The following is a 21,229-nucleotide window of genomic DNA, read 5'->3' as shown; positions in this document are numbered from 1 at the left end:
TAACAAAACAATATTCTTATCGTTATGTGGATTTTGTTTAAATATCGAAAATACGATATATTTTTTATATTTTTATGATATTTTTAAGATAAATAAATTACGTTTGTTCTATAAAATGTATTATTTAGATCCTAAGACAGTTACAGAGTGTGCCCAGCAGCGATTTGAAACTTGATCTGCCTTCAGGTACCTACGCCTGGTCACACTCCATCCAAGTTGCATTTTAGCTTTAAAACCAAACACAACGAATATCCTGATCGTGTATCCAGGAATCCCAGGAAAGGACTGTCCACAGGGGTACGAGGATGCCGCTGGAGGGGCTGTGCATCGAGCTGCGCCCGAACCTGCGCAGTGGCGTGGTATTCCTGCAATTCGACCATGACATTGGCACCTGTAACCAGACGCGCCTCGTCATAAGGGAGCACAATGTTTACATTTCTGAGGGCTCCGTCACGACGTCCACGCCCAGAAACGACAGCGACAGTGAGGAGGAGCACCAGGAGGAGGATGACGGGGACTCGTTGGTGATCAGGCACGACTGCTTCGGCATGGACATTGGCTGCATCTCGGTGTTCGTAGTCACGGGGAACCACATCAGCTTTCGCTTCAATTATTCCCAGATAGACCTCGACGCTCTGGATGCTGGCTCCGTCCAAGTGGCCATGGAGCCTCTGCTCCTCTCCTGTCGGGAAGACGACCCCTTCGCCCTCGTCTGTCGCAATTGCAGCGCAGAGTTGGTGGATAATCGCGGTTACCGAAGGCTCCGGGAGTTTCCCAGCTGTGTGGTGGATCCCGGGGAATTCTTCTGCCACAATCATGGATCTGGATGTGACAGCAAGCCGCCCAGCCTGGTCCCGGCGGAGACAGATCTCTTCTACGGTCTGAACTATGTGGTGGTGAGTCTGAACCAGACCAATCCCAACATCCTGATACGCGAAGATCATCTGTACTGTCGACGCTGCATGCGGTTTCTAGGCCTGGCCATGTTCAACGGAGTTGCTGCCCGTCTATGGGCGGATGCTGTGAGTTGGCTGCCATCCGGAGGAGGAAGTACATCCCCGCCCAGACACTTCTTTAAGAGCTCTTCACTGACGCAGCTGGTAAAGCGACTGCTCTACTCCCTGTGGCCCCAGCCGTTGCCGCAGCTCTGCCTGAGCACGAGTCGAGCGGCGCTGGTCACCTCGTTGCCTAACCGCTGCCACCGCTACATGCTCATCCACGTGGTGGAGTCCCAGCTGCGAGTGCTGCGTCGGGTCCAGCCGCATTCGAACAAGCTGCGCTGCTATCGCGCCTGCAAGCTGTACTTTGGGCTCTTTGGATCCTCCAGCCAGGAGCAGCCGGAACTAATGCAGCAGTGGCAGACGGAGCAGACGCTGCCCCAAATGGAGATATCGCCGGACATGTTCCAGGCCCTGCTGGAGCGGCTCGAGGCGAATAGCCAACTCATACCCTTGGCCTGGCGCTCCAACGCGTCCGACCAGCAACTGCAATTGTCGTACTTCTTCTATGAGAACGAGGAGGATCGGACGGAGAGGCTGGAAGTGGACTTGATGGCCTTGGCCAAAATGAAGCTCGAGGATCAGTACGAGACTGATGCGGGGCATGCCAGTGAGAGCGATGATGAGCACTCGGACACGGACTCGGATGCCGGGCACTCGGAGGTGAACAGAAAGCGTCCCTTCAAACGCTACCCGCCCACTCCGCCCCGCCTCAGTCTCAATCTGTCGCAGTGCTCCTCCACCTCGTCCTCGTCGGCCTTCTCGGAGGGGAAGTAGTCACCCCTCTGAAGTCTAGAATAATTTATTTTCTATTTTTTGTTTGGTTTGGTTGTACATAGTTATCAAGATTATCAAGAAGACCCCCAACTATTCTTTAGGTTTCTTAGTTTAAGAGATATTCTTAGAGATGTTTCTTAGTTTAAGAAGAAAGTTTTGATTTTATTACTCGATACATTATATAATTTTTGTCTAATATAGTTTAACAAACGTGTGGCAACAAGTATTAGCTGGAAAAACACTTTCAAGGTGACTGTGTAGGGCCGTCCTTACAGCCCTGAAACGCACTGCTTATGATCGAAAAATATTGCTTCCCTTGTTTGTACCCTCCCTCCCCCATCCCAACATACCAATAATATCCAAAAGGAAGAATTATTTTTTCGAAAAACGAACTGAAATATGTTTTCCAAAATGTGACTTAAAAGGTGGTTAGCTTCAAAAAAATGTAAATTTTGAAAATACTGGGAAGGGAAAGTCAGAATTGAAAACTTTCCAAAGGGGGCAAAGCCTCATCGGGATTAGGAAGAAATTATATATATATATATATATATATATGTATATATATTTGTATCATAAATACGAAACTATTATTGTCAAAAGTTATAGAACCGGGATACTTTTTTGAAAACTCTGATCTAAACTATATATATATATAGTACATGTATGCTAACTATGTCGAGGGGATGAATTGTGATTGAAGACGCTTTGGGTTATCCCTCCCTCCACTTGTGTTTAGTTTTAAGCGAATCTCATGTGTTCATCCAAAACAAGGAAGAGAATGGAGAGACGGAGACGGCTGGCCGGGATTACCTGGCGGGTAACGATTATGTCAATAAAGTCGGATTCATGCAATCATGGTAGAAACCCCAACTAGAAACTGGTGCTCTATTATTCACCTTTACTTGGCCAGGCGACGCATCTGCTGGGTCTGCTCGCTCATGGCGATCTGGGCATTGTCCGCCTGGTTGATGAGCGCGTCCAGCTTGTCCAGCTGCGAGTCCATGCGCTTCGCCTTGGCTGCCTTGGCGGCGGCCACCTCAGCAGCCGTTGGCGGTGGCTTGGCCATCGGCTGCTCCCGCACCGGTGGTGGCTGCTGCTCCGTAGCCGGGTTAGGGACTCCACTGCCTCCAGCCCCGGCTGTCAGATCCACCGAACCCGAACTGGCCCGGGCAAAGATGTTCGTCAGGCTGCCGCAGGCTGTCTGCTTGAAGCGATTCAACTTCTGCTGAGTGCTGGACAGGATGCTGTTGAGCTCGCCCAGCTTGCCGCCCACGTTGCCCAGGGATTCGTCCTGTTGCTCCAGCAGCTAGGTATACAGAATGCTTGACTGGCTGGCTTCGGAAGGGGACCGACACTCACCACCGCCTCGGCGGCTTCCTGCTCGGCCATTTCGTGCTCCATCCTTGCCTGGCGCTTCCGCTCAAAGTCCGCCTTGTCTGGCGGCTGGAGGCCCAGGAGCTCCGCCCGCTGGCACTCCTGCTCGTAGCTGTTGATCTCTGTGGGCTCCGACATGCTTCCTGGCCCTCAAACGCCCAACGACTAACGATGCCATCGATTTTTTTGGCCCCGTTTCCAGAGCCACTTGGCGCATGCGCTCCCCCATCTGGGACTCCCCCACACAGCTGACACACCATTCTCCTTTCGAACCCAAACAACCCACAACCAATTGTCCAAAAGAATCGAAAATTGTATTAAAGGGCTTTCTATTGTCGCTGGACTCGACTAACACGTTCCTCTCAGGGATTTTTACAAATGAAACACATGGGGATGAGGCGGATCACGACGAGTCGGGACTGCGCTCGTAGATTTGGATGTAGGACTCGGTGAGCGTGATCATCTGCGGCAGGATCTCTGTGACGTGGAGGTCCTGCATCTCGTACCACTGGCCGTTGGCCTTGTGCAGAATATGGGCGCGATAGGTGCCCTTCTTGGGGTCGCCGTCGTGGACAATGTTGGCCACCAGATTGTATTTGGTGTCCTTGACATTCTTGTCCCTCTGCCGCATGCCCAGTATGTCGCCAAAGTCAACATTTCTGCAAGAGATTTGATGGTAAAATGAATCCAAGAGATTCATGAAATGGTCACTTACTTGATGGGAAAGTTGACAATGGTGGGATTCTTCTCCAGGAAGAAGGTGTTCTTCGTGAAGCGCTTGATGTACAGTATGATGAACTGCGGCAAGCGGGTGATCTCGAAGCGCTTCATAAAGTTGTCCTTGTACGTCTTGTACTCCTTCTCCGCACTGCCGTTGAACTTGCCCAGCAGCTGGTAGAGATTCACCTGCGGAATGATGTTCTCGCGGAACTCGTCCGTGAAGAGCGGCGGCGGTGGCAGATCGCAGGTCAGATAGATGAAGTTCGTCTGCTCCACTTGGTCCTTGTATTCGTCGGTGGCCAGCAGCTGCTGCTTGGCCGCGTCGTCCAGTTCCACAGGGGGAATCTTTCTCGTGTAGATCTGCATTTCCCCGAGAAAGATCTTGTAGAGAATGGACGAGTTCGGTTGCTTGTTGCCCTTCATGGCGCGATGCAGGGTGTTGAGGAACCAGGAGAGAAAGTCAATGGGGTCTCCCTGCTCGGTGATCTGGAACCGTTTGCTGGACCACAGCACCACCGCCTGCAGCATTTCGTGCGGCGACACGTGGGCCTTGAAGTTGCGCGGATTCCACATCTTTCGCATCAGCTCACCGAAACGCTGCACCAGCGTGAACATGGAGTCGCCGGGCGGACGCTTGATGTGGGCGTAGTTCTGCTCGCGCAGGAAGTAGTCCCGCAGCGGACCCACATGGGACAGGGCGTGCAGCACCACGTTGCAGTAGTCGTTCGCCTTGATGTTGTTCAGGCCCACCACTCCGGGCAAATACAGCACGCCGTCCACCGTGCGCGAGTGCTTGGGCAGCACCTTGTCCAGCTTGGCGATCTCCTGCCGCGTAAACGTCGGATTCAGTACGTACTTGATGTCGTCTAGCGAGGAATCGATGATCTCGTAGTTGTCCGGCAGGCAGTAGAACCGTAGCGTGTGCAGGTTGAGGAACACGTGGTGGGCCTCGCCCACGGAATGCGTGTAGGCGTGGGTGTTGGTGCCGCGTCCCTGGAAGTACTTCCCGCACACCAGACACGCGTACACATTGATCCTCGTCAGCGAAATGGAGCACAGCTTCTCAAAGTCAAAGTCCAACAGATTGCGGTTGATGGTGTCCAGGTAGGGGCATACCCTGTACTTGGGATTGAAGACCGAGGGTGTTTCTACGAAGTTAAATGAACTTAATATCCTGAAATCACTCCATTTTTATTTATATTTACCATCATCCTCGAGCAGATTTGCCGGTTTGTTCTCCAGCTTGACGCGTTTGGCGGCTAAAAAGGGGTAATATATTATTCACACAACTTTTGAACAATATTGACTAGTAACTCGTACCTGGGGCTTGGTTTTGAGCCATTTTTTGTCTAGGTTTCATTCAGAAACTCATTTAAACAAAACAATTTGTTGATTTTCGGCTTGTTTTGGTCGCTACAGTGTTGGAAGGTGAAGTTATCTGAAGTCATGAGTGTTGTAAAACACTATCGGTTAACTATCGATAACAAAAATAAGGTGTATGAGATATTTTTTAAAGTTTTTATTTATTTTGAATATTTTTAAAATATTACTTTATGGTTAATTAAAAGTATTATTATTTTTTGGGCCGATTAAAATATATTCTACGAGAAGCGTGTTGAAATAGACTTAATTTTTGTATAATTCAATAGATTTTTAATGATTTTGTATATTTAATAAATCAATATATTAATATAATTTTAACTACATAATTATTAATTATATTTCTATTCTTATTTATTCTCTTGTTATTTTTTAAACTAGAACTTATGAAAATTCCTTTTTTTTTATTTTAGAAAAATCGAGGGATATAATAAGTGCCTTATAAAATTACCATAATATATGTATATCTAAATATGTATGTTTTATAAAATTATTTTTATAAAATTAATTTTTATTACATGATCATTTAAGAACCTATGCATAAAACAAGCTTATTAATTTTATTTGTTAACTAGCATACTTTTTTTTACAATTATGTAGTAAAAATTTATATATTTTCAGTTAAATTTTATAGAACTATAAAAATACTTAAAGATAAATAATCTCTTTTTAGAAATAGTACTTAGTTTACAAGCAAAGCAGGCTTTCTCTTCAAAATTTTCAAGTTTCTTATTTTAAAATTTAAACTATTACAAGTTAAAATTTAAACTAGCCCCGAGGCCTAATTAAAAAACAAGTTGGGCTTGAAATAGTATCACATCGTATCCGGAATCTTTGGCTTATCACCGGCGCCTCTAATAACTGTATTTTGTTTATCAGATAGGTGGGGGCCTCAGACCGTCCTTCCCCCGTCAAGCTTCGCCTCCTCCTTTGTCCCCAGCCACCTGCTGGGAAGAGACGACCTTGAACGCCCTAGCCCAGAGAGAGCTCAAAGCTTTCGCTCGACATTCTCCCATCTTCCCGCTCCATTCTCCGATCTCCGTTCTCCGTTCTCCGCTCTTAGAAGAAAGCTTCCTCCGAAGATTAATGGCCCGATAAGGGGCGTAAACACAATTTGTTTCCATCAGTTTGGAGAGCGATCCCAATCAGCTTGGAACGGAATCTTCCACGGACGCGCAACAAATAAACCGAATTGAACCATGTGGGGCGATCTGAAGGGTAAGGTGATCCTGGTGACCGGCGCCGGAGCCGGCATTGGGCAGGCTCTGGTCAAGCAGCTGGCTTCCATTGGGGCGACGGTGATCGCGGTGGCCCGGAAGGAGGCCCAGCTGGCGGAGCTGGTCAGCTTCGACCCGCAGCACATTAAGCCGCTGCTCCTGGATCTCTCCTCCTGGCAGAAGGTGCGCGAAGCGGTGGCGAAAGGACCCCAGCTGGATGGTCTGGTCAACAATGCGGGCGTGGCCATTATTAAGCCTTTCGAGGAGCTCACCGAGGAGGATTTTGATACGTGAGTGTGGGGAATATTTAAGGAAATATTTAAAGAATAAGAAATAGGTTTAAATATTTGGAAAGCCTATTTTTAATTTTTACCCTTACTTTTCCTTATAAGGGACCCTCCTTATAAGCACGGTTTTGATATTTTATAAACTTTATTTGATTTTTTTTTTTAATAAAAAAAGATACTATCACATAGTTTTTATGAAGAATACTTAAGAAACTATTCAAGGTATTAAAAATAATGCATTTTTTTCTGGGAAATAGTTTTCTAAAATGGTATTTTCGTTTTTCAATCAGAAGCCATTTTTAACTCAAGCCTCAACCTTCATTTTATAGGTTTATTTCAAACTATAACTCAGTTATTATTTAAGTTAAAAAAAATTGTATTATAATATATTTTTGCTAAAAATACCTAAGTAACTAATAAAGTAGCTTTTTAGAAAAATGGTATGAATATTTGGAATAGTTTTTAAAAGTTTCAAGATTTATCTTTTCTATCAGAACCGGATTTCGAATTTTTATAAACTTGAATCTTGATAATTATACATACGTGTTAAAAGAAAAGAACATTTAAAAAAAAAAAATATTTCTTTTAAACTATATATTATACAGAAACTATATTTTTAATAGTTTGTATTGATATTCGGAAATATTATTTCCAATTTAGGAATATAAATATTTTGCAAAGTTTTTCACACCGCTTTTCTATCAGAACTTATAGTATGTGTAGTGGAACGTCTACCTTTTAAACCGGATCTCGAATTTATTATGAACTTGAATCTTAATTATAATACATTTTTATTAAATTAAAAATCAAATTTTTTGTAAATACCTAAGAAACTATTCAGGTAATAAGAAGCTTGGTAAAAATACTTGGAATATTCTCTAAAACTATGCACTTAGGTTTTCTATCAGAAATTATTTTTATGACCGAATATATTTAAACCGAAGGCCGACTTTCTTAGAAACCTTAATTAAGATACGTTTTTTTAAAAGCTCAGAATCTATTAAAGTTATAAGACAAAATTAGAAAAATAATATTGAATACTTAAACAAATTGTAAAGCTTTTCTTTCCTTTTTTATAAATCAAACCCTACCTTGATTTATAAAAGAAATAGGGATTTATAAACCGTATTATCAATTATTAATATTATTAATTATAGCTTATTATCATTATTATTATAGGGATAAATATTTTGAATATTTTCTAAAAATAAGCATTAAGGTTTTCTTTCAAAGCCTATTTTTGTAGTGAAGCCTTAACATCTTAAACTGGATGTAGACTTTATTAAAAACTATAAGCTTAATTTTAAAACAAGTCTAAATACCTAAAAAACTATTTAAGTAATAAGGAAAAATAATATAAATATATATGGAATACTTAATAGAAATTATTCTCCAGATTTTCAAACTATTTTTATTAAAAGACCCCCACCTCATTTAAATGATAGTCTATTTTATTTATAATCTCGTTGATTATTTTTTAATTTATTAAGTGTTTGGAAATATCAAGTTTCGAATACGATCCCCATAACTTTTATGGAATGCCATAGTGATAAGGACTATCGCCGGGAGATTATTGGAAAGGGCAAACATAAACAAACTTCCACTGACCTCTAAAAAGAGCGAATCACTTTGTAAAAAATGAAAACAATTAAGCAATAAATTTTAGAAAACAAAAATTAGTTCCAAGACGTAATTAAATTAATTTTTCATATTAATATTTAATATTTCAAAATACCGGATGTCGAGTATTAATTTGTAATTCCTTCTTCCAACAGCCACTTTAATGTCAACATCAAGGCCGTCTTCAATGTGACCCAGGCCCTGCTGCCCCGCCTCAAGGACGGCGCCTCCATTGTGAACGTCTCCTCCATCGCCTCCAGCCGCTCCTTTGGCGGCCACACCGCCTACAGCGCCACCAAGGCGGCCGTCGACTCGCTGACCAAGTCCCTGGCCCTGGAGCTGGGTCCGCGCAAGATCCGCGTCAACTCCATCAATCCCACCGTGGTCCTGACCAAAATGGGCGCCGACAACTGGTCGGACCCGAAGAAGTCCGGCCCCCTGCTGGCCCACATCCCGCTGAATCGGTTCTGCGAGGTGCAGGAGGTGGTCGATGCCACCGGCTACCTGCTGAGCAGCAAGTCCACCTTCGTCAACGGCCACCACATCCTCCTCGAGGGCGGCTACTCTGTGTCATAGGATCTTTCCTTTAAAAAAAAAACTCTTAAATAAAAACACAATTTTCTTTTTTAAATTACACGCACATACATCTTATGAAATGTATTTCTGTTTTTTTTTTTTACAAACCTCTTGTGGTTCAAATATGATTATTTTTAAAATTAGTTCATTAATCTACACACTAGATATCGAAAAAAAAAAAATCATCCAACCAAGGGCTTATACTATCTGATCATTACTCTGAGTTGGGGTCTGGAACTGGGAAGGATTAGGCACAGATCTTGCCCTGCTGCTGGCTCTGCAACTGATGCTGCTTCTTTTCCCGCTCCCGCCGACGCAGCTTCTTCCGCCGCCGATCGATGACGGTGAGCTCCGCCTTGATGGTGTTGTAGGCCTTCCGCAGGTCCTGGATCTGCTTGCGCAGAATGGTGATGCACTCGTCGGAGCTAAGGGCGGGATCTGCAGGAAACGGAATAAGGATAAGAGATGCTTTATCCAAGAAGAGAAAACCCCTAGACTCACCTAGCTCCACGAGGAAGTTGTAGGGACAAGGACGCACTCCCGACTGGCTGGTAGCCAGTGAGGCCTGCAGCGCCGCCTGCTGCTGAGCCAGGTGCTGGGCCTGGGCCTGCTGCTGTTGCTGCTGCAGGGGATTGGCCTGCGGCATCAGCTGCTGGCGGGCACTCTGCCGCTGCTGCGTCTGCCCGGAGCTGGGCGCCAGGTTGTCCGAATTGTCATCCGTATCCGAGCCAGCTGTAAGAATACGGATGTAAGAATGTATGCCGTGGGTCGGAGGAGGCAACTTACCTGCGGCCGTGGTGGTCTTCAGGTTGCGCATGCCGGACACTTGGCGGCGTCGCTTGCTCAGCGACTGCAGCTGGGCGGCCACCGCCTGGCTGAGAGGAACCTGTTTGCGGGTGCGCTTCCGCTTGTTGAGAACCCCCAGTCCTCCCGCCTCCAGGTCGTGCTCCATTTCCGTGTGCTTCTTGGTCTCCTCCCCGCTCTCGTCCTGGCTGGCCGAGTCCGGCGAACTGGTGACAGCCGAGGGAATCACCTCCGATTCCGCCGCGCGGCCGGAATCATTCGCCGCCCCGGGCTGTTGGGGATGGGTGGTCTGGATCTGGATCTGCTGCTGGAGGGCGGGCACGGCGCCCGGCGGCGGAGTGTCTGGCGGTAGTGGTCCTATGCCCGAGAGTCCGGCCAGCGCCGGATTGGTCAGCTGGTCGTCCTTGCCGCCGTACAGGGGCGCTGGGCTACCCGGAATCGTCTCCTCGCAGAGCAGGTTGATGGACTCGTTATGGGGATCGCCAATGAGCGGCGAACTGGCCGCCGGCGCCACCACATTGCCGAAGATCTCCTTGCCCACGGCGTGCATCACGAATGGCCGCGCCACCACCGGGGAGCTGGTGCTGGACGTCTCTCCGGCATCCTGATCGGCTATGTAGCTGGTGGGGATCTCGGCGGGCGCCGGTGCATCTTGTTGGAAGTTCGCCGCGGCTGCAGGTGCTCCGGTTGGCACTCCTGAAACTCCAGCAACCAGGCTTGTTCCCATGGGAGTGGAGTAGGTTTTCAGGAGCAGGCCGCCCGCTGCGGACTCGGCCAGTTTCGGGGATGGCTGGAAGCCCTTGGGCGAGGCCAAGGCCTGAGCCGGAGATCCGGGACTGTGTCGCATCACGGTGGCCATCTCCGCCGGCATGACTGCCTCGGAGGTCTCTGCCGCCGCCGCGGATGCCACCATTAGGGCTGGGGTGAGCACCACCACGGAGGCGGGAATCTCGGGCAGCACTATGGGTATGCCAAAGGAGCTCAGGCTGCCCTTGGCTTTGCCCTCCGCCTCGGCCGCCTGGAGCTTGGCCAGCGGGGGAGGCTGTTGGGTCACCGCCGTCAGCTTGCCGGCAAAGGAGCTCTCTGTGAGCTTGACCGGAATGGGAGCCTGAATGCCGGGCTGTGCCTTGCCGCCCACGTCCAGTTTCACGGGAGCCGGATCGCTGCTGCTGGTGGCTTCCGTCTCCGCCGTTAGGGTTGAAACATTGAGGCCGTCCTCCTGGCCGGAGCCGGGACTCTTCTGCTCGCCGGTCGTCGTCGTCGTTGTCTGCTCCTCGGCAATCACATCCTCTATGACCAGCCTCTGCTCCGAGTCGGTGCTGTCCATGGACTCGTCCGAGAAGCCCCCGGCGCCGGCAGTCACTGTCGAGTTGGGGGTGTGGGCTGCCGGAGGCGTGCCCGCCGTGGAGCTGGCCAGGGAGAGGGCTCCGCCCACCGGGGTCTTGCGCTGCTGTATGGCGCACTCCAGCTTCTGGATGGTCTCACTCAGTTCGCTGTTCTTCGCCGGCAGCGAGGACTCCAGAATGGACTTGGTCTCGGGACTGCTGGTGGCCGGGCCGGGTCGGTAGATCTCGCCCAGAAGCGGACCGGCTGTCTGGATCTTCAGTGGCAGCATCATGGTCTCCCACGGCACCACCACTGCGGCTGTCGGTGGCGCCGACTGCCCATCAGATCCTCCAGCTGGTAAGCCTGCTGCTCCTACCGTTCCGGTGCCTCCTGCCGCTGTTCCACCCGCTGCTGCGGTAATCTTCGCCGGCAACTCCACCACCGGCACCGGCACTGCCACTGGTGGCTTGCTCTTGTTCTGCTCCACTTCCTCCTTCTTCTGGCTGATCGCCTTCAGCACCTTGTCCGCTATGGAGGTGGTCTTCTGCTTGCCCGCATCCAGGCCGAACACCGCCGTCGCTCCCGCCAGCAGGATCTTCACGTTCTCCAGCTGCTCCAGCTTGTTGTCCTTGGAGCCCTCGCCGGAACTGTAGCCGCTGCCCTCGTTCGAGGTGCTCAGCTCGAAGACGTTGCGGGTCTCGACGAAGGGACTGCCCACGATGTGCGGTGCGGGTGCCGGCTTGACGGGATTGGGCGGTGTGCTCAGTTTGGGTGCGACAGTGGCTCCTCCGGCGGGCGGCGTACTGGGACAAGTCGGACCGGAGGACGTGGCCAGAGGCGTGGGAATCACTGGTGGGGCCACTGGTGACATCGGTGGTACATTGCTGCTGCCACTGGCTTGTGGCGTTGCAGGTGGCGGTGGTCCCGGCGGCTGCAGGGCATCCGTAAGGGCCCTTGTGGTTTCCTGGACTGTCTGGGCCAGTTCCTCGTTCAGGGCCAGGATATTCAGGTTAAAGCTGGGCGACTTGCGGAGGGCATCGAAGGGCGTGGCATGATGTGGCGGCGCCAGTTGGGCGGGACTAGATGCAGACGGGATTCCTCCTCCTCCTCCTCCGATTCCCGGCGGCGTGGTGTGTATCTTGATTTGGGTTCCCACTTGTCCAGCTGGCTGGTTTACCTTCAGATTTGGCGGCGACTGCTGCTGCTGCTGTGGTTGTGGCTGCTGCACTTGCTCCTTGTCCAGCTTGTAGATCTTGGGCTTCTCCAGGCCTGGCGGCGGCTCCTTCAGCGGAGAGCCTCGTTTCTTGGCCTTCGAGGGGGCCTGGCCGCCGGAGAGTCCACTGTATCCGGCGGCGGGTGGCAGCTGGTGCGGCTCCTGGCTCTGTTGAATCGACTTGAGGGCCTGCTTCCTGGCCGGGCCACCACCGACCACCACGGGGGCTGTGGTCATTATGGTGGTGAACACCGAGGGCGCCACCACCGGCCCAGTGGGCATGAGCACCGATCCTGCACCGCCGGTTGCTCCCGCCATGGGCGAGATGCGCTTCTCGAACTCGAACGGTTCCGTGTCCTTGAACTCGTACACGTCCGACGAGAGCGATTTGCTCATGCCCAGGCCGGACGAGCCGGCGGAGGTGGTGGCGGCGCTGCTGCTGTACTTGGTCTCCTTGGAGCTGGAGGCCGGTGGGTTCGGGGGCTGGGACGGTGCGCCGGGCGGAGCACCTGCTGAAGCAGCGGCCGTGCCACTGCTGATCTCCAGCTTGCTCATGTCCGGCAGAGATCGGGTGGCCGAGCTGGAACTGCCGCCGGAGGCGCTCGAGCAGAACGAGCTGGACGACGAGGACGAGGAGGAGGGCGAGCAGGCCGCCGGCAGCTCCACCTTTAGACTGGCCACCGGTTCGGCGAACTTCTTGGCCTCCAGGGCGGCGGCACTGGCTCCGGCTCCCGCCGGCTTCTTCAGCAGCTCGGCCTTCTTCGCGGAATGCTGCTCCCCGGACTTCTTGCCGCCCACGGTCAGCGGCTTCTCCACTATCACCGACGTGTACTTGGCCGATACGGATGGGCCGGCGCCGCTGTTGCTGCCACTGGTCCCCGACCCGCCGGCTCCCAAGTTGGTTCCGAATCTGGCCGGGGCTATCAGGCTGGAGGTGGTGGGCTTTATGTCCGGACCGGACAGGAAGGGCTTCCCCGGCTTGGTCGTCTCCTCTGCCTCTTGCTTCGGTTCCACTTTGGGCTCCGCTTTGATGCCCGGATGGGGCTGATCCTCCCGTTTGGATACCTGCTGCTCCGAGTGGTGGGAGAGCTTCCGTGGCGGCTCCTTCTTGGCCCCCGTCTTGGGTTGCTTGCGATAGTCGGAGGACTGCGAGTCATCGTCCAGATAGGACTCCGTTTCCGAGGACAGTTCGGTCGAGCTGCTCTTCGCCGAAGACTCCACTTTGGGCTCCTTCTTAACCGTCGCCTGTCCAGGGTCAGTGCTGGGTTCGCTCTTCACCACCACGTCCTTGCGCTCCTCGCCTGTCAGCAGCTGCGGCTGGAAGCCCTTCAGTTCCGAGCGAATCTCGCTGAGATCATAGTCGCGGCCTTTGGTGGAGGCGGCGCCACTGCTCATAGCACGGTTGCCGCCGGCCCGGGATCCCCGCGGTTGCTTGGCCGGCTCTGGCGTAGGTCCACTTGCTCCTGCCGTGTCCTCCTCCTCGTCGGCGTCGGAATCGTCGCTGGCATTTGGCGGCGGCGCTGTCACGGTCGTCATGCGCCCAGCTTTTCCAGACGACTGGGCCGCCTGAGCCTTGCTCCCGGCCGTGGGCTTCTCCTTGGCACTCTGCCGCTTGGGACGCCGCACCGGCTCATCGGAGTCCGAGTCCGATTCGGTGGCCATGGACGCGTCCGACGGTCTGCGCGGATTCGCCGCACCCGGAGGGACGCGGGTGGGCCGTTTCTTCTGCTGCTGCAGGTGTTGCTGGGAGGCGGCTGGGGATTTGGTGCGACTGGCACCGGAGACCACCGAGGACGGGGTCGTGGAACGCGGCGGCATAGAGTCACTGCGTCCGCGGCCCCGCTTGGCTCCGCTGGCGGTGCTGCTAGTGCCGGAACTGGTACTGTGCGGCGTTTTCAGAGCTCCGCCGGAGATCGAGTTGGGCATGGAGATGACTCCGCCCATATTGGGTGCTCCTGTTCCGCTGGCGCCTCCACCAGAGGCGGAAACTCCAGGTGATGGTGGAATCTTTGAACTGCCATCCTTCCCTCCCAGGTGTTTGTCCCCAGGTCCCGGCGGCTGTTGCCCCGAATGCGAGCCAGTGCCGCTGCCTCCTCCTCCGTTGCCACTAGAACCGCCGCCGCCTCCTCCTCCAGAACCGCCACCGGATCCGCCGCCTCCTCCGCTACCACTGTTGGCCGAGGAGGTGCTCACTGTGCGCGTCTTCTGCTTGGAGCCCTTGGTGAGATTCTCGGCGATGCGCTCGCGGGGCACCCACTCGTCGTACCGATTGTTCCAGCCGGTGTAGTGGACCAGGTACATGGGGACGCCGCGCTGGACACTGATCTCGATGACCTTCGCCTCGTAGGTGCTGCCATGGGAGCTGGGAGACTTCTTCTCGTGGTAGTTGACCTTCAGCTTGTCCCCGATGCCCACGACGAAGTCACCGGTATCGATCTTCTCCACGCTGATCTTCTCCTTCTTGCGCTTGCCGCTGCCCGACGCCTGCTTCTCCTCCTTGTCCTTCTCCTTATCCTTATCCTTGTCCTTGTCCTTGTCTTTCTCCTTGTCCTTGTCTTTATCTTTGTCGGCCTGCTTGGTCCTCTGGTGTTTCTCCTTCTTGGTTGAGGTGGGTTGGGATGTGGCCGAACCGGTTGAGGCTGAAGGGGCTCCAGGAACTGTAAACAAAGGTATATGATGAAATAATTTGTCATCAAAATCGATTTTGTTATCAAAATTTTCTTGGGGGTTTCCCTTAAATGGATTCTGATAAGAATTCTACAAAGATTTCCTTAATTTGGACAAAATTTGGGTAGCAAGGTCACATTGATTTGAAAAGTGTTATAACGGGAGTTAAATAAGCATTATTATTAATGTTATTTGACGGGTTAGGCCTTTTAAAATTAACAATTTAAAATTAACAATTATTTAAAAATTTACCTAAAATCATGTTGGAGCATGATGATGTGATTTTCAATCCATTAGTCTCATTATATATTACATTGTATATATTTTTACTGTTATTTATTAATTAAAAAACAGCTATTACTATAAATCTTAAAAAAAAAATTAAGCTAAACTGATAGCAAAAAAAAGTAAGTTTTCTTCTATCACTATTCTTCAGTTTCCTGGGGTTTCCCTTAAATCTTCTCTGATAAGAATTCTAGAAAGATTTCCCTAATTTAGACGAAATTTTAGTGCCAAGGTCACACTGTTTTGAATAATGTGATAACGGGAGTTGAGAGAGTTCACTACTGATTCGACTGCTTTAACTTAAAAAAATTAATAAAAATTCCAAATTTTGCCTAAAATTGGAACATTATTTTCATGTGATTTTTAAATAATATCTTATAAAATATTAAATGACTTGACAAACAACTTGGCTTATATCCTTTTGTTAAAAACAAATTATAGAACTATTATCCTTAAAAAAAAGTAACAAATTTTAACAAATTTTAGACAGACTTTATGAGATATATAGTACAATATAGACACATTAATTAGCTCTCTGCTCCCAGACAAATAAAATCACACAATGAAAGGGTACATATAGAACATAAAATCATAATCAGCATATATTAGCATCAGATAATTATATATATCCACCTAATATATGTGATTTATTTATTTTTTTTTACCGAAGAAGCTTATCCAGTTAGAGGGAGAGGGCCATACAGTTGATTAATGGAAGTTTCGCCTTCCAATAAACAAAATTCGAGCTAATAAAATAAACAAAAGTGCTTAAACAAAGGCACAATTGATGCTTTAACTCTTTATAATCCCCATATAACCCATCATTGTTTACAAAAACAATTTTTCACAAAAAATTATGAATCGGAGCGAGAGGGAAGATGATAACTATAGTTCCGTTATCCCAAATACACACAACAAAAACGCACAGCACTTGTTGCTCGGTTTTCCGGTCATTTGTTGACTATTTTTGTGAATTTTTTGTTTTTTTTTTTCTGCAATCTACCCACTTGTGCGAATTCAGAAGCCTATAGCGTTCAACTTGCATTTTCCTATTTATTTCTTTTTTTATTAATTGCTTTTCGCCGACTCGATGCTTGTGACTGGTTATCGGTTATACGATAGCCAAGCGATAGCTGTTATCGATGGCACGGCAAACAGGTGTGCTGGCGTGAGTGCGTGCGTGTACTGCGTGCCGCGATAAGAAGAAAACAAACAGAATCAACAAAAAATTAGCGTTGCCTTAGATTGCTTATCAATTGACTGGTGGCCGGGGGGTTTTGGGGTCACCGAGAACCACATCATTAGCTGGAGGAATAGCCAAGAGTCCAGCTGTGCATAGCCAGAGACGGTGGTAGCGACGGCAGTTGCTCAGAAGGAGACGAGGGGGGCGCGACACCGGATAAGCTTGGAATCAAATTTCGGAAGATTATTGCCAAGCCACTGGGGAGGGGATCTTCCCGGGTTACATAATCATGCGCTTGCTTTGGCGCAGCTTTCGGGGATTGGCCAACTCCAGAAATCGTCGTCTTGTGGCCACGACATCCACTAGGTGGAGCAACCGCAACGAGGAGGAGAGGGAGCAACGACAGGATTACCAATGGAGCTACCCGAACAGCCGGCTGGAGCAGCTCCTGTACGCCACCTACTGGGCTGGAGGTCTGGCTCTGGCCTATCATTGGTTGGACCCCAAGAAGACAGACCTGCTGGCCAAAGAGAAGGACGATCCCGAGGAGGTGGCCCGCTTGTGGCACGTTACCGTTAGAAACGACCTGCCCACCTACAAGCCAGCCCAGGTGGAGAGCCACAACTCGGCGGAGTCCCGCATCTGGGTCAGCTACGGCCTGGGGGTCTATGATGTGACCGATTTTGCGGAGAATCATCCGGGCGGAGACAAGATTATGATGGCCGCCGGCAGTGCCATCGATCCCTTCTGGGCCATCTACCAGCAGCACAACACCCAGGAGGTGCTGGAGCTGCTGGAGGGCTTTCGGGTGGGCAACCTCGAGGGTGGCCTGGCCGAGAGCAATGTGGAGACGGAGCTGGGCTCACCCTGGGCCCAGGAGCCCCAGCGGCACGCCCTGCTGAAGCCCGCCTCCAAGCGCCCCTTCAACGCGGAGCCGCCCATCGGCATGCTGGCGGAGAACTTCCTGACGCCCAACGAACTGTTCTACGTGCGCAACCACCTGCCCGTCCCAGTCATCAAGGAGGAGGAGTACGAGCTGGAGATTGAAACGGGCGCCGCCAAGCCGCCTCTGACTCTGAACCTGGCGGGGATCAGGGCCCTGCCCAAGCACTCGGTCACCGCGGCCATCATGTGTGGTGGCAATCGGCGATCGGAGATGACCAAGTTCAAGGCAGTCAAGGGTGAGTGACGACACAGGGATGATCTTCTCTTATTTAAACCCAATCCGCAGGTCTGTCGTGGGGCGCCGGAGCCGTGGGCAATGCCAAGTGGTCGGGAGCCAGGCTCTGCGATGTCCTGGCCCAGCAAGGCGTCCAGCCGGACGAGTCCAGGCACGTTATCTTCGAGGGAGCCGACCTGGATCCCACTTCCCATCCCTACGGAGCCTCTATTCCCCTGGCCAAGGCTATGGATCCGCGCGGGGATGTCCTGCTCGCCTACGAAATGAACGACGAGCCCTTGAGCCGGGACCATGGCTATCCCATACGGGTGATAGTGCCCGGCACGGTGGGGGCTCGCAATGTCAAGTGGCTGACCCGGATTGTGGTGGCAGACGTGGAGTCGGACTCGCATTGGCAGCAAAACGACTACAAGGGCTTCAGTCCGAGCACGGACTGGGACACCGTGGACTTTAGCAAGTCGGACGCCATCCAGGCTATGCCTGTCACCTCGGCTATATGCACGCCGCAGCCGGGATCCCGGGTGAAGGTGGACGAGGATGGGGACGGGAGACACATCACAGTGCGGGGCTATGCGTGGAGCGGAGGCGGACGGAAGATAGTGCGCGTGGACCTCACCAACGACGAGGGCCAGAGCTGGCATGTGGCCGAGCTGGAGCAGGAGGACAAGCCCGATGGCCGGCACTACGGCTGGTCCTTGTGGACGGCCAGGTTGCCAGTGACGGACGCCCAGCGGCAGCACGGCGACCTGGAGATCTGGGCCAAGGCCGTGGACTCAGCCTACAATGTCCAGCCGGAGAAGTTCGAGTACATCTGGAACTTGCGCGGCGTCCTGGCCAATGCCTACCACAAGGTCAAAGTGAAGCTAGTCTAGGACGCGGGACAATACTCGGAAAACCATTGAAGATATTTTTGAAATTCATGAAGATGTGACCCAAAATAAATAGAAACTATTGAAGGTATCTCTGGACTTACCCGACGGTGAGGCGTCTCGGCTTCGCTGCAGCTCCGCGGAGTTGGCCTTGCTGGAAGCGGAGGCGCTGCTCCCAGAACTGATGTTGGTCTCCTTCTCGGCACTGTGCCTGGTGGCAGCGGCGGCTGCTGCAGCTGCCTTGATCTTGGCCAGCGGCAGATCGGCCTCCGTGTCCTTACTGGACGATCCAGTAGTGGCTCCGCTTGCAGAGGAAGCTCCTCCAACTGCAGGAGCCGAGGTTGTGGAAGCAGGAGCAGTGGCTGCCTGGACTGTGGCCGCGGCTGGTGATGCTCCCCGGACAGCAGCTGCTCCGGAACCTGGTCCGCTGGAGGACTTCTCCTCGTACTTCTCCACCAGACTCTTCACCTTGCCCTGCTGGCTGCTGGCCGCCGAGCCCTTGCGCTGCTTCTTGGTGGTGGGCTCCACCACCACGCTGGATTCGCTCGTGTTCTCCGACTCCTCGGCGGCCGACTGGGATGCCGTGGAGGCAGCCCTGGCCGGGGTGGATGCTGCTGCCGCTGCGGTGGAGCTGGAAGTGCTGGCCAACTGATTCGGTTGCGCCAGCTTGCTGATGGTTTCGGTTTTGGTCGTTTCCGTGGGCTTCGGAGAGGCCACCGAGTTGGCACGCACCAGGCTGCGACCCTTGCTGCGATTGGAGTTCCGGGAGGTCATCAGCATGGAGCAGCCCAGCTTGCGGTGGAAGTCGCCGTAGGGCTGCAGGAATTTCTTGTACGCCTGCTTCACGAGATTCATGACGCTGACGGTGCAGGGCGTGAATCCCAGCCGGACAGCGATCAGTTTCCATTGATTCTGCGAGGTGACGCGGTTGTAGCCACCGCGCTTCTGCACCGCCCGGAAGAGACGGTATAGATCCACGTCCCGGCTTTGGATGGAGGGCACCTTGTTCAGCGGAGTGCCCCGATCATCCATGTACTTGTACAGTTGGGCCACAAAGCGATCCTTCTCCTCGTGCGGCTCGTCGTCGGAGGAGTCGGAATCGATCTCGCCCTCATCGTCGCTGGAGAGATTCGAGAGGCCGAATAGGGAGTCGCGATCCCAGTGCGGCGGCAAGATGCTACTGTCGAGGAACTCCAAGGCCGCCTGCACTGCAGGCACATCCTGTTTGCTGGCCACCTCGCGCGTGAACTCGGTGGCCTCCTTCTTGGGCACCGTGTAGTAGCGTCCATCCTTGAACGATCGCACCAGGTACTCGTCCTTCACCCGAATCCTTACAGTGGCCTGGGTGGTAAGTCCAGAGATAAGTCACCAAAGCAATGAGAACCAAAGATGTAAGCTTACCTGAGCTGTGGGTGCCACCACGAGGGCGGGAAACCACTTCTCCTTGTCCTTCTTCTTCGATTCTGTTTCCACGCACACCACCTTGCCGATGTTCTCCTCCTTCTCGTTGACCACCTCCTTGGCGTCGCTCTCGTCATCGTCGTCCGAGCTGTCCTCGTTCAGCTGGCCACGTCTTCGGCCTCTGCGGCCGCCCACCACCGGATTCCCAAAGTGCTCCGGATGGGTGAGTGGCAGCTGGTCCAGCGTTTCGCTTTCATTAAAGTGACGCCCGCTCTTCAGGCACAACGCCGTGCGCCTCAGTGTGGTGATGTCACCGTCATCGAAGACCACCGTGTACTGGGAGCAGTCCTGGATTTTGGTTATAGTCGCCTCCACGGTCTCCTTGCGATCCGGATGCCGGACTTCGACAACGGCGCCGACACGCAGCTGTCCTGTGGGTGCCTTGATGGCGTCATCCGAGACTATTCCCGATCCCAGTCCCTGCTTGTAGGCCACCTTCACCTTGATGTTGCGCACCACCTTGCTGACCTTGGCTTCGCAAAAGGCTCCCTTGTACTTGGCACTCACTTCCGTGCCCACGGGCAGCGATGGCGGATCGTCCACTTGCTGGAAGGGAAACTCATTAGTTTTCTGTCAAGATTCGCATGAAAAGTACACATTTCTAGACACGTCTTCTAGAACACACCATTTGCCCCCCCCCAAAGAAGTCTCTGGAGTGTGGGTGCAGTTCCCACAGCGCCCATCCGATGAGTTTGTTTTGATTTTTCGCCCCTTACCTGCATCTTTTGTTGATTATTTCGTGCGTAGCTTCGATTATCCGGTTCTAATGCGGACTCTAAACGTCCCAGTTGACCATTTCAACTATTTTCTTTTCACTTAATTCCCTTTATTGTTTATAATTTTTTTTTCCAGTTGCAGCGTTGTCGCTCTTCTTCTTTCTCTTCTGCGCCAACCCCCTATGCGGAGACGATTCTTTAGTTCCAGGGCGATTTTTTACTGACAATTCACAGTCCTTCGAGGTATTCTAACAGCTGGAATAATAATCCATTAATTTGAAATATATTCCACTGTTGAGAGACTTAAAGAACGCTCTAATTTGACAAAATTTACTTTAGTTTATGTTTTTGGCGCATGAAATTTTCTCTAGAGGTGAACCAATGTCGATAAAAGGAACGCTGTTATCGGTTTGGCCAATGTTTTGTACAGTGCACCCTGTGCAGTTATAGATGATGCTATTTAACAGTAGTTTGTAACATAATGTTACACATAACAGAAGATATTACACTGTTCTTTAAGAATAACATTTCAAATATATATTTAAATAATTTAATGTTACCCTTATTCTTTAAACA

General features: G+C 51.3%; 6 protein-coding genes across 9 annotated transcripts; 3 read left to right on the top strand and 3 right to left on the bottom strand.

Annotated features, from left to right (window-relative positions):
• Window positions 1-129: 129 nt before the first annotated feature.
• Window positions 130-2,645, top strand: LOC108132499 (uncharacterized). 2 transcript variants are annotated; one of them, XM_070283102.1, is made up of 2 exons: window positions 785-896; window positions 976-2,645. In XM_070283102.1, the coding sequence occupies exon 2, from the start codon at window positions 984-986 to the stop codon at window positions 1,773-1,775; it is 792 nt and encodes a 263-aa protein (XP_070139203.1). In that variant the 5' UTR covers window positions 785-896; window positions 976-983; the 3' UTR covers window positions 1,776-2,645. The 2 variants fall into 2 exon arrangements, with proteins under 2 accessions (XP_017107429.2, XP_070139203.1); XM_017251940.3 differs by having other exon boundaries at window positions 130-2,645.
• LOC108132501 (uncharacterized) lies at window positions 2,166-3,392 on the bottom strand. 2 transcript variants are annotated; one of them, XM_017251942.3, is made up of 3 exons: window positions 3,135-3,392; window positions 2,672-3,081; window positions 2,166-2,585 (listed from the first exon to the last, which is right to left on the bottom strand). In XM_017251942.3, the coding sequence occupies exons 1-2, from the start codon at window positions 3,285-3,287 to the stop codon at window positions 2,674-2,676; spliced, it is 561 nt and encodes a 186-aa protein (XP_017107431.1). In that variant the 5' UTR covers window positions 3,288-3,392; the 3' UTR covers window positions 2,166-2,585; window positions 2,672-2,673. The 2 variants fall into 2 exon arrangements, with proteins under 2 accessions (XP_017107431.1, XP_070139204.1); XM_070283103.1 differs by having other exon boundaries at window positions 2,166-3,081.
• A 55-nt stretch (window positions 3,393-3,447) lies between these two features.
• Usp39 (ubiquitin specific protease 39) lies at window positions 3,448-5,313 on the bottom strand. Its single transcript, XM_017251939.3, has 4 exons — window positions 5,190-5,313; window positions 5,075-5,128; window positions 3,865-5,017; window positions 3,448-3,808 (listed from the first exon to the last, which is right to left on the bottom strand). Exons 1-4 carry the CDS (start codon window positions 5,227-5,229, stop codon window positions 3,553-3,555), a joined length of 1,503 nt encoding a protein of 500 aa, XP_017107428.2. The 5' UTR covers window positions 5,230-5,313; the 3' UTR covers window positions 3,448-3,552.
• A 653-nt stretch (window positions 5,314-5,966) lies between these two features.
• LOC108132492 (L-xylulose reductase) lies at window positions 5,967-9,029 on the top strand. The gene is made up of 2 exons (XM_017251927.3): window positions 5,967-6,756; window positions 8,529-9,029. Exons 1-2 carry the CDS (start codon window positions 6,449-6,451, stop codon window positions 8,947-8,949), a joined length of 729 nt encoding a protein of 242 aa, XP_017107416.1. The 5' UTR covers window positions 5,967-6,448; the 3' UTR covers window positions 8,950-9,029.
• On the bottom strand, window positions 9,016-21,068 carry htk (AT-rich interaction domain hat-trick). 2 transcript variants are annotated; one of them, XM_017251925.3, is made up of 7 exons: window positions 20,988-21,068; window positions 20,654-20,908; window positions 19,878-20,483; window positions 18,581-19,817; window positions 9,736-14,949; window positions 9,451-9,681; window positions 9,016-9,387 (listed from the first exon to the last, which is right to left on the bottom strand). In XM_017251925.3, the coding sequence occupies exons 2-7, from the start codon at window positions 20,657-20,659 to the stop codon at window positions 9,197-9,199; spliced, it is 7,485 nt and encodes a 2,494-aa protein (XP_017107414.2). In that variant the 5' UTR covers window positions 20,660-20,908; window positions 20,988-21,068; the 3' UTR covers window positions 9,016-9,196. The 2 variants fall into 2 exon arrangements, with proteins under 2 accessions (XP_017107414.2, XP_070132535.1); XM_070276434.1 differs by lacking the exons at window positions 18,581-19,817; window positions 19,878-20,483; window positions 20,654-20,908; window positions 20,988-21,068 and adding exons at window positions 15,212-15,288; window positions 16,252-16,304.
• On the top strand, window positions 16,390-18,567 carry shop (sulfite oxidase). Its single transcript, XM_017251926.3, has 2 exons — window positions 16,390-17,608; window positions 17,659-18,567. The coding sequence occupies exons 1-2, from the start codon at window positions 16,717-16,719 to the stop codon at window positions 18,477-18,479; spliced, it is 1,713 nt and encodes a 570-aa protein (XP_017107415.2). The 5' UTR covers window positions 16,390-16,716; the 3' UTR covers window positions 18,480-18,567.
• Window positions 21,069-21,229: the final 161 nt, after the last annotated feature.

The sequence above is a fragment of the Drosophila bipectinata genome, chromosome XR (assembly GCF_030179905.1).
Source record: "Drosophila bipectinata strain 14024-0381.07 chromosome XR, DbipHiC1v2, whole genome shotgun sequence".
NCBI classification, from domain to species: Eukaryota; Metazoa; Arthropoda; class Insecta; order Diptera; family Drosophilidae; genus Drosophila; species Drosophila bipectinata.
Note: the sequence above shows the minus strand (reverse complement) of the source record. Positions and strands in the feature narration are given on the sequence as shown.

What these genes read in the sequence shown, in the direction of transcription:
- LOC108132499 (XM_017251940.3), top strand. Translation starts at nt 306, where the DNA reads ATGCCGCTGGAGGGGCTGTGCATCGAGCTGCGCCCGAACCTGCGCAGT.
- LOC108132501 (XM_070283103.1), bottom strand. Translation starts at nt 3,287, where the DNA reads ATGTCGGAGCCCACAGAGATCAACAGCTACGAGCAGGAGTGCCAGCGG. An exon ending in AGGAAGCCGCCGAGGCGGTG is followed by an intron (nt 3,082 to 3,134) that starts GTGAGTGTCGGT and finishes CTGTATACCTAG; the next exon opens with CTGCTGGAGCAACAGGACGA.
- Usp39 (XM_017251939.3), bottom strand. Translation starts at nt 5,229, where the DNA reads ATGAAACCTAGACAAAAAATGGCTCAAAACCAAGCCCCAG. An exon ending in AAATCTGCTCGAGGATGATG is followed by an intron (nt 5,018 to 5,074) that starts GTAAATATAAAT and finishes TTAACTTCGTAG; the next exon opens with AAACACCCTCGGTCTTCAAT. An exon ending in ATTGTCAACTTTCCCATCAA is followed by an intron (nt 3,809 to 3,864) that starts GTAAGTGACCAT and finishes AATCTCTTGCAG; the next exon opens with AAATGTTGACTTTGGCGACA.
- LOC108132492 (XM_017251927.3), top strand. Translation starts at nt 6,449, where the DNA reads ATGTGGGGCGATCTGAAGGGTAAGGTGATCCTGGTGACCGGCGCCGGA. An exon ending in ACCGAGGAGGATTTTGATAC is followed by an intron (nt 6,757 to 8,528) that starts GTGAGTGTGGGG and finishes TTCTTCCAACAG; the next exon opens with CCACTTTAATGTCAACATCA.
- shop (XM_017251926.3), top strand. Translation starts at nt 16,717, where the DNA reads ATGCGCTTGCTTTGGCGCAGCTTTCGGGGATTGGCCAACTCCAGAAAT. An exon ending in CAAGTTCAAGGCAGTCAAGG is followed by an intron (nt 17,609 to 17,658) that starts GTGAGTGACGAC and finishes CCCAATCCGCAG; the next exon opens with GTCTGTCGTGGGGCGCCGGA.
- htk (XM_017251925.3), bottom strand. An exon ending in TGGTGGCACCCACAGCTCAG is followed by an intron (nt 19,818 to 19,877) that starts GTAAGCTTACAT and finishes CTTACCACCCAG; the next exon opens with GCCACTGTAAGGATTCGGGT. An exon ending in CAACTTCCTCGTGGAGCTAG is followed by an intron (nt 9,388 to 9,450) that starts GTGAGTCTAGGG and finishes CGTTTCCTGCAG; the next exon opens with ATCCCGCCCTTAGCTCCGAC.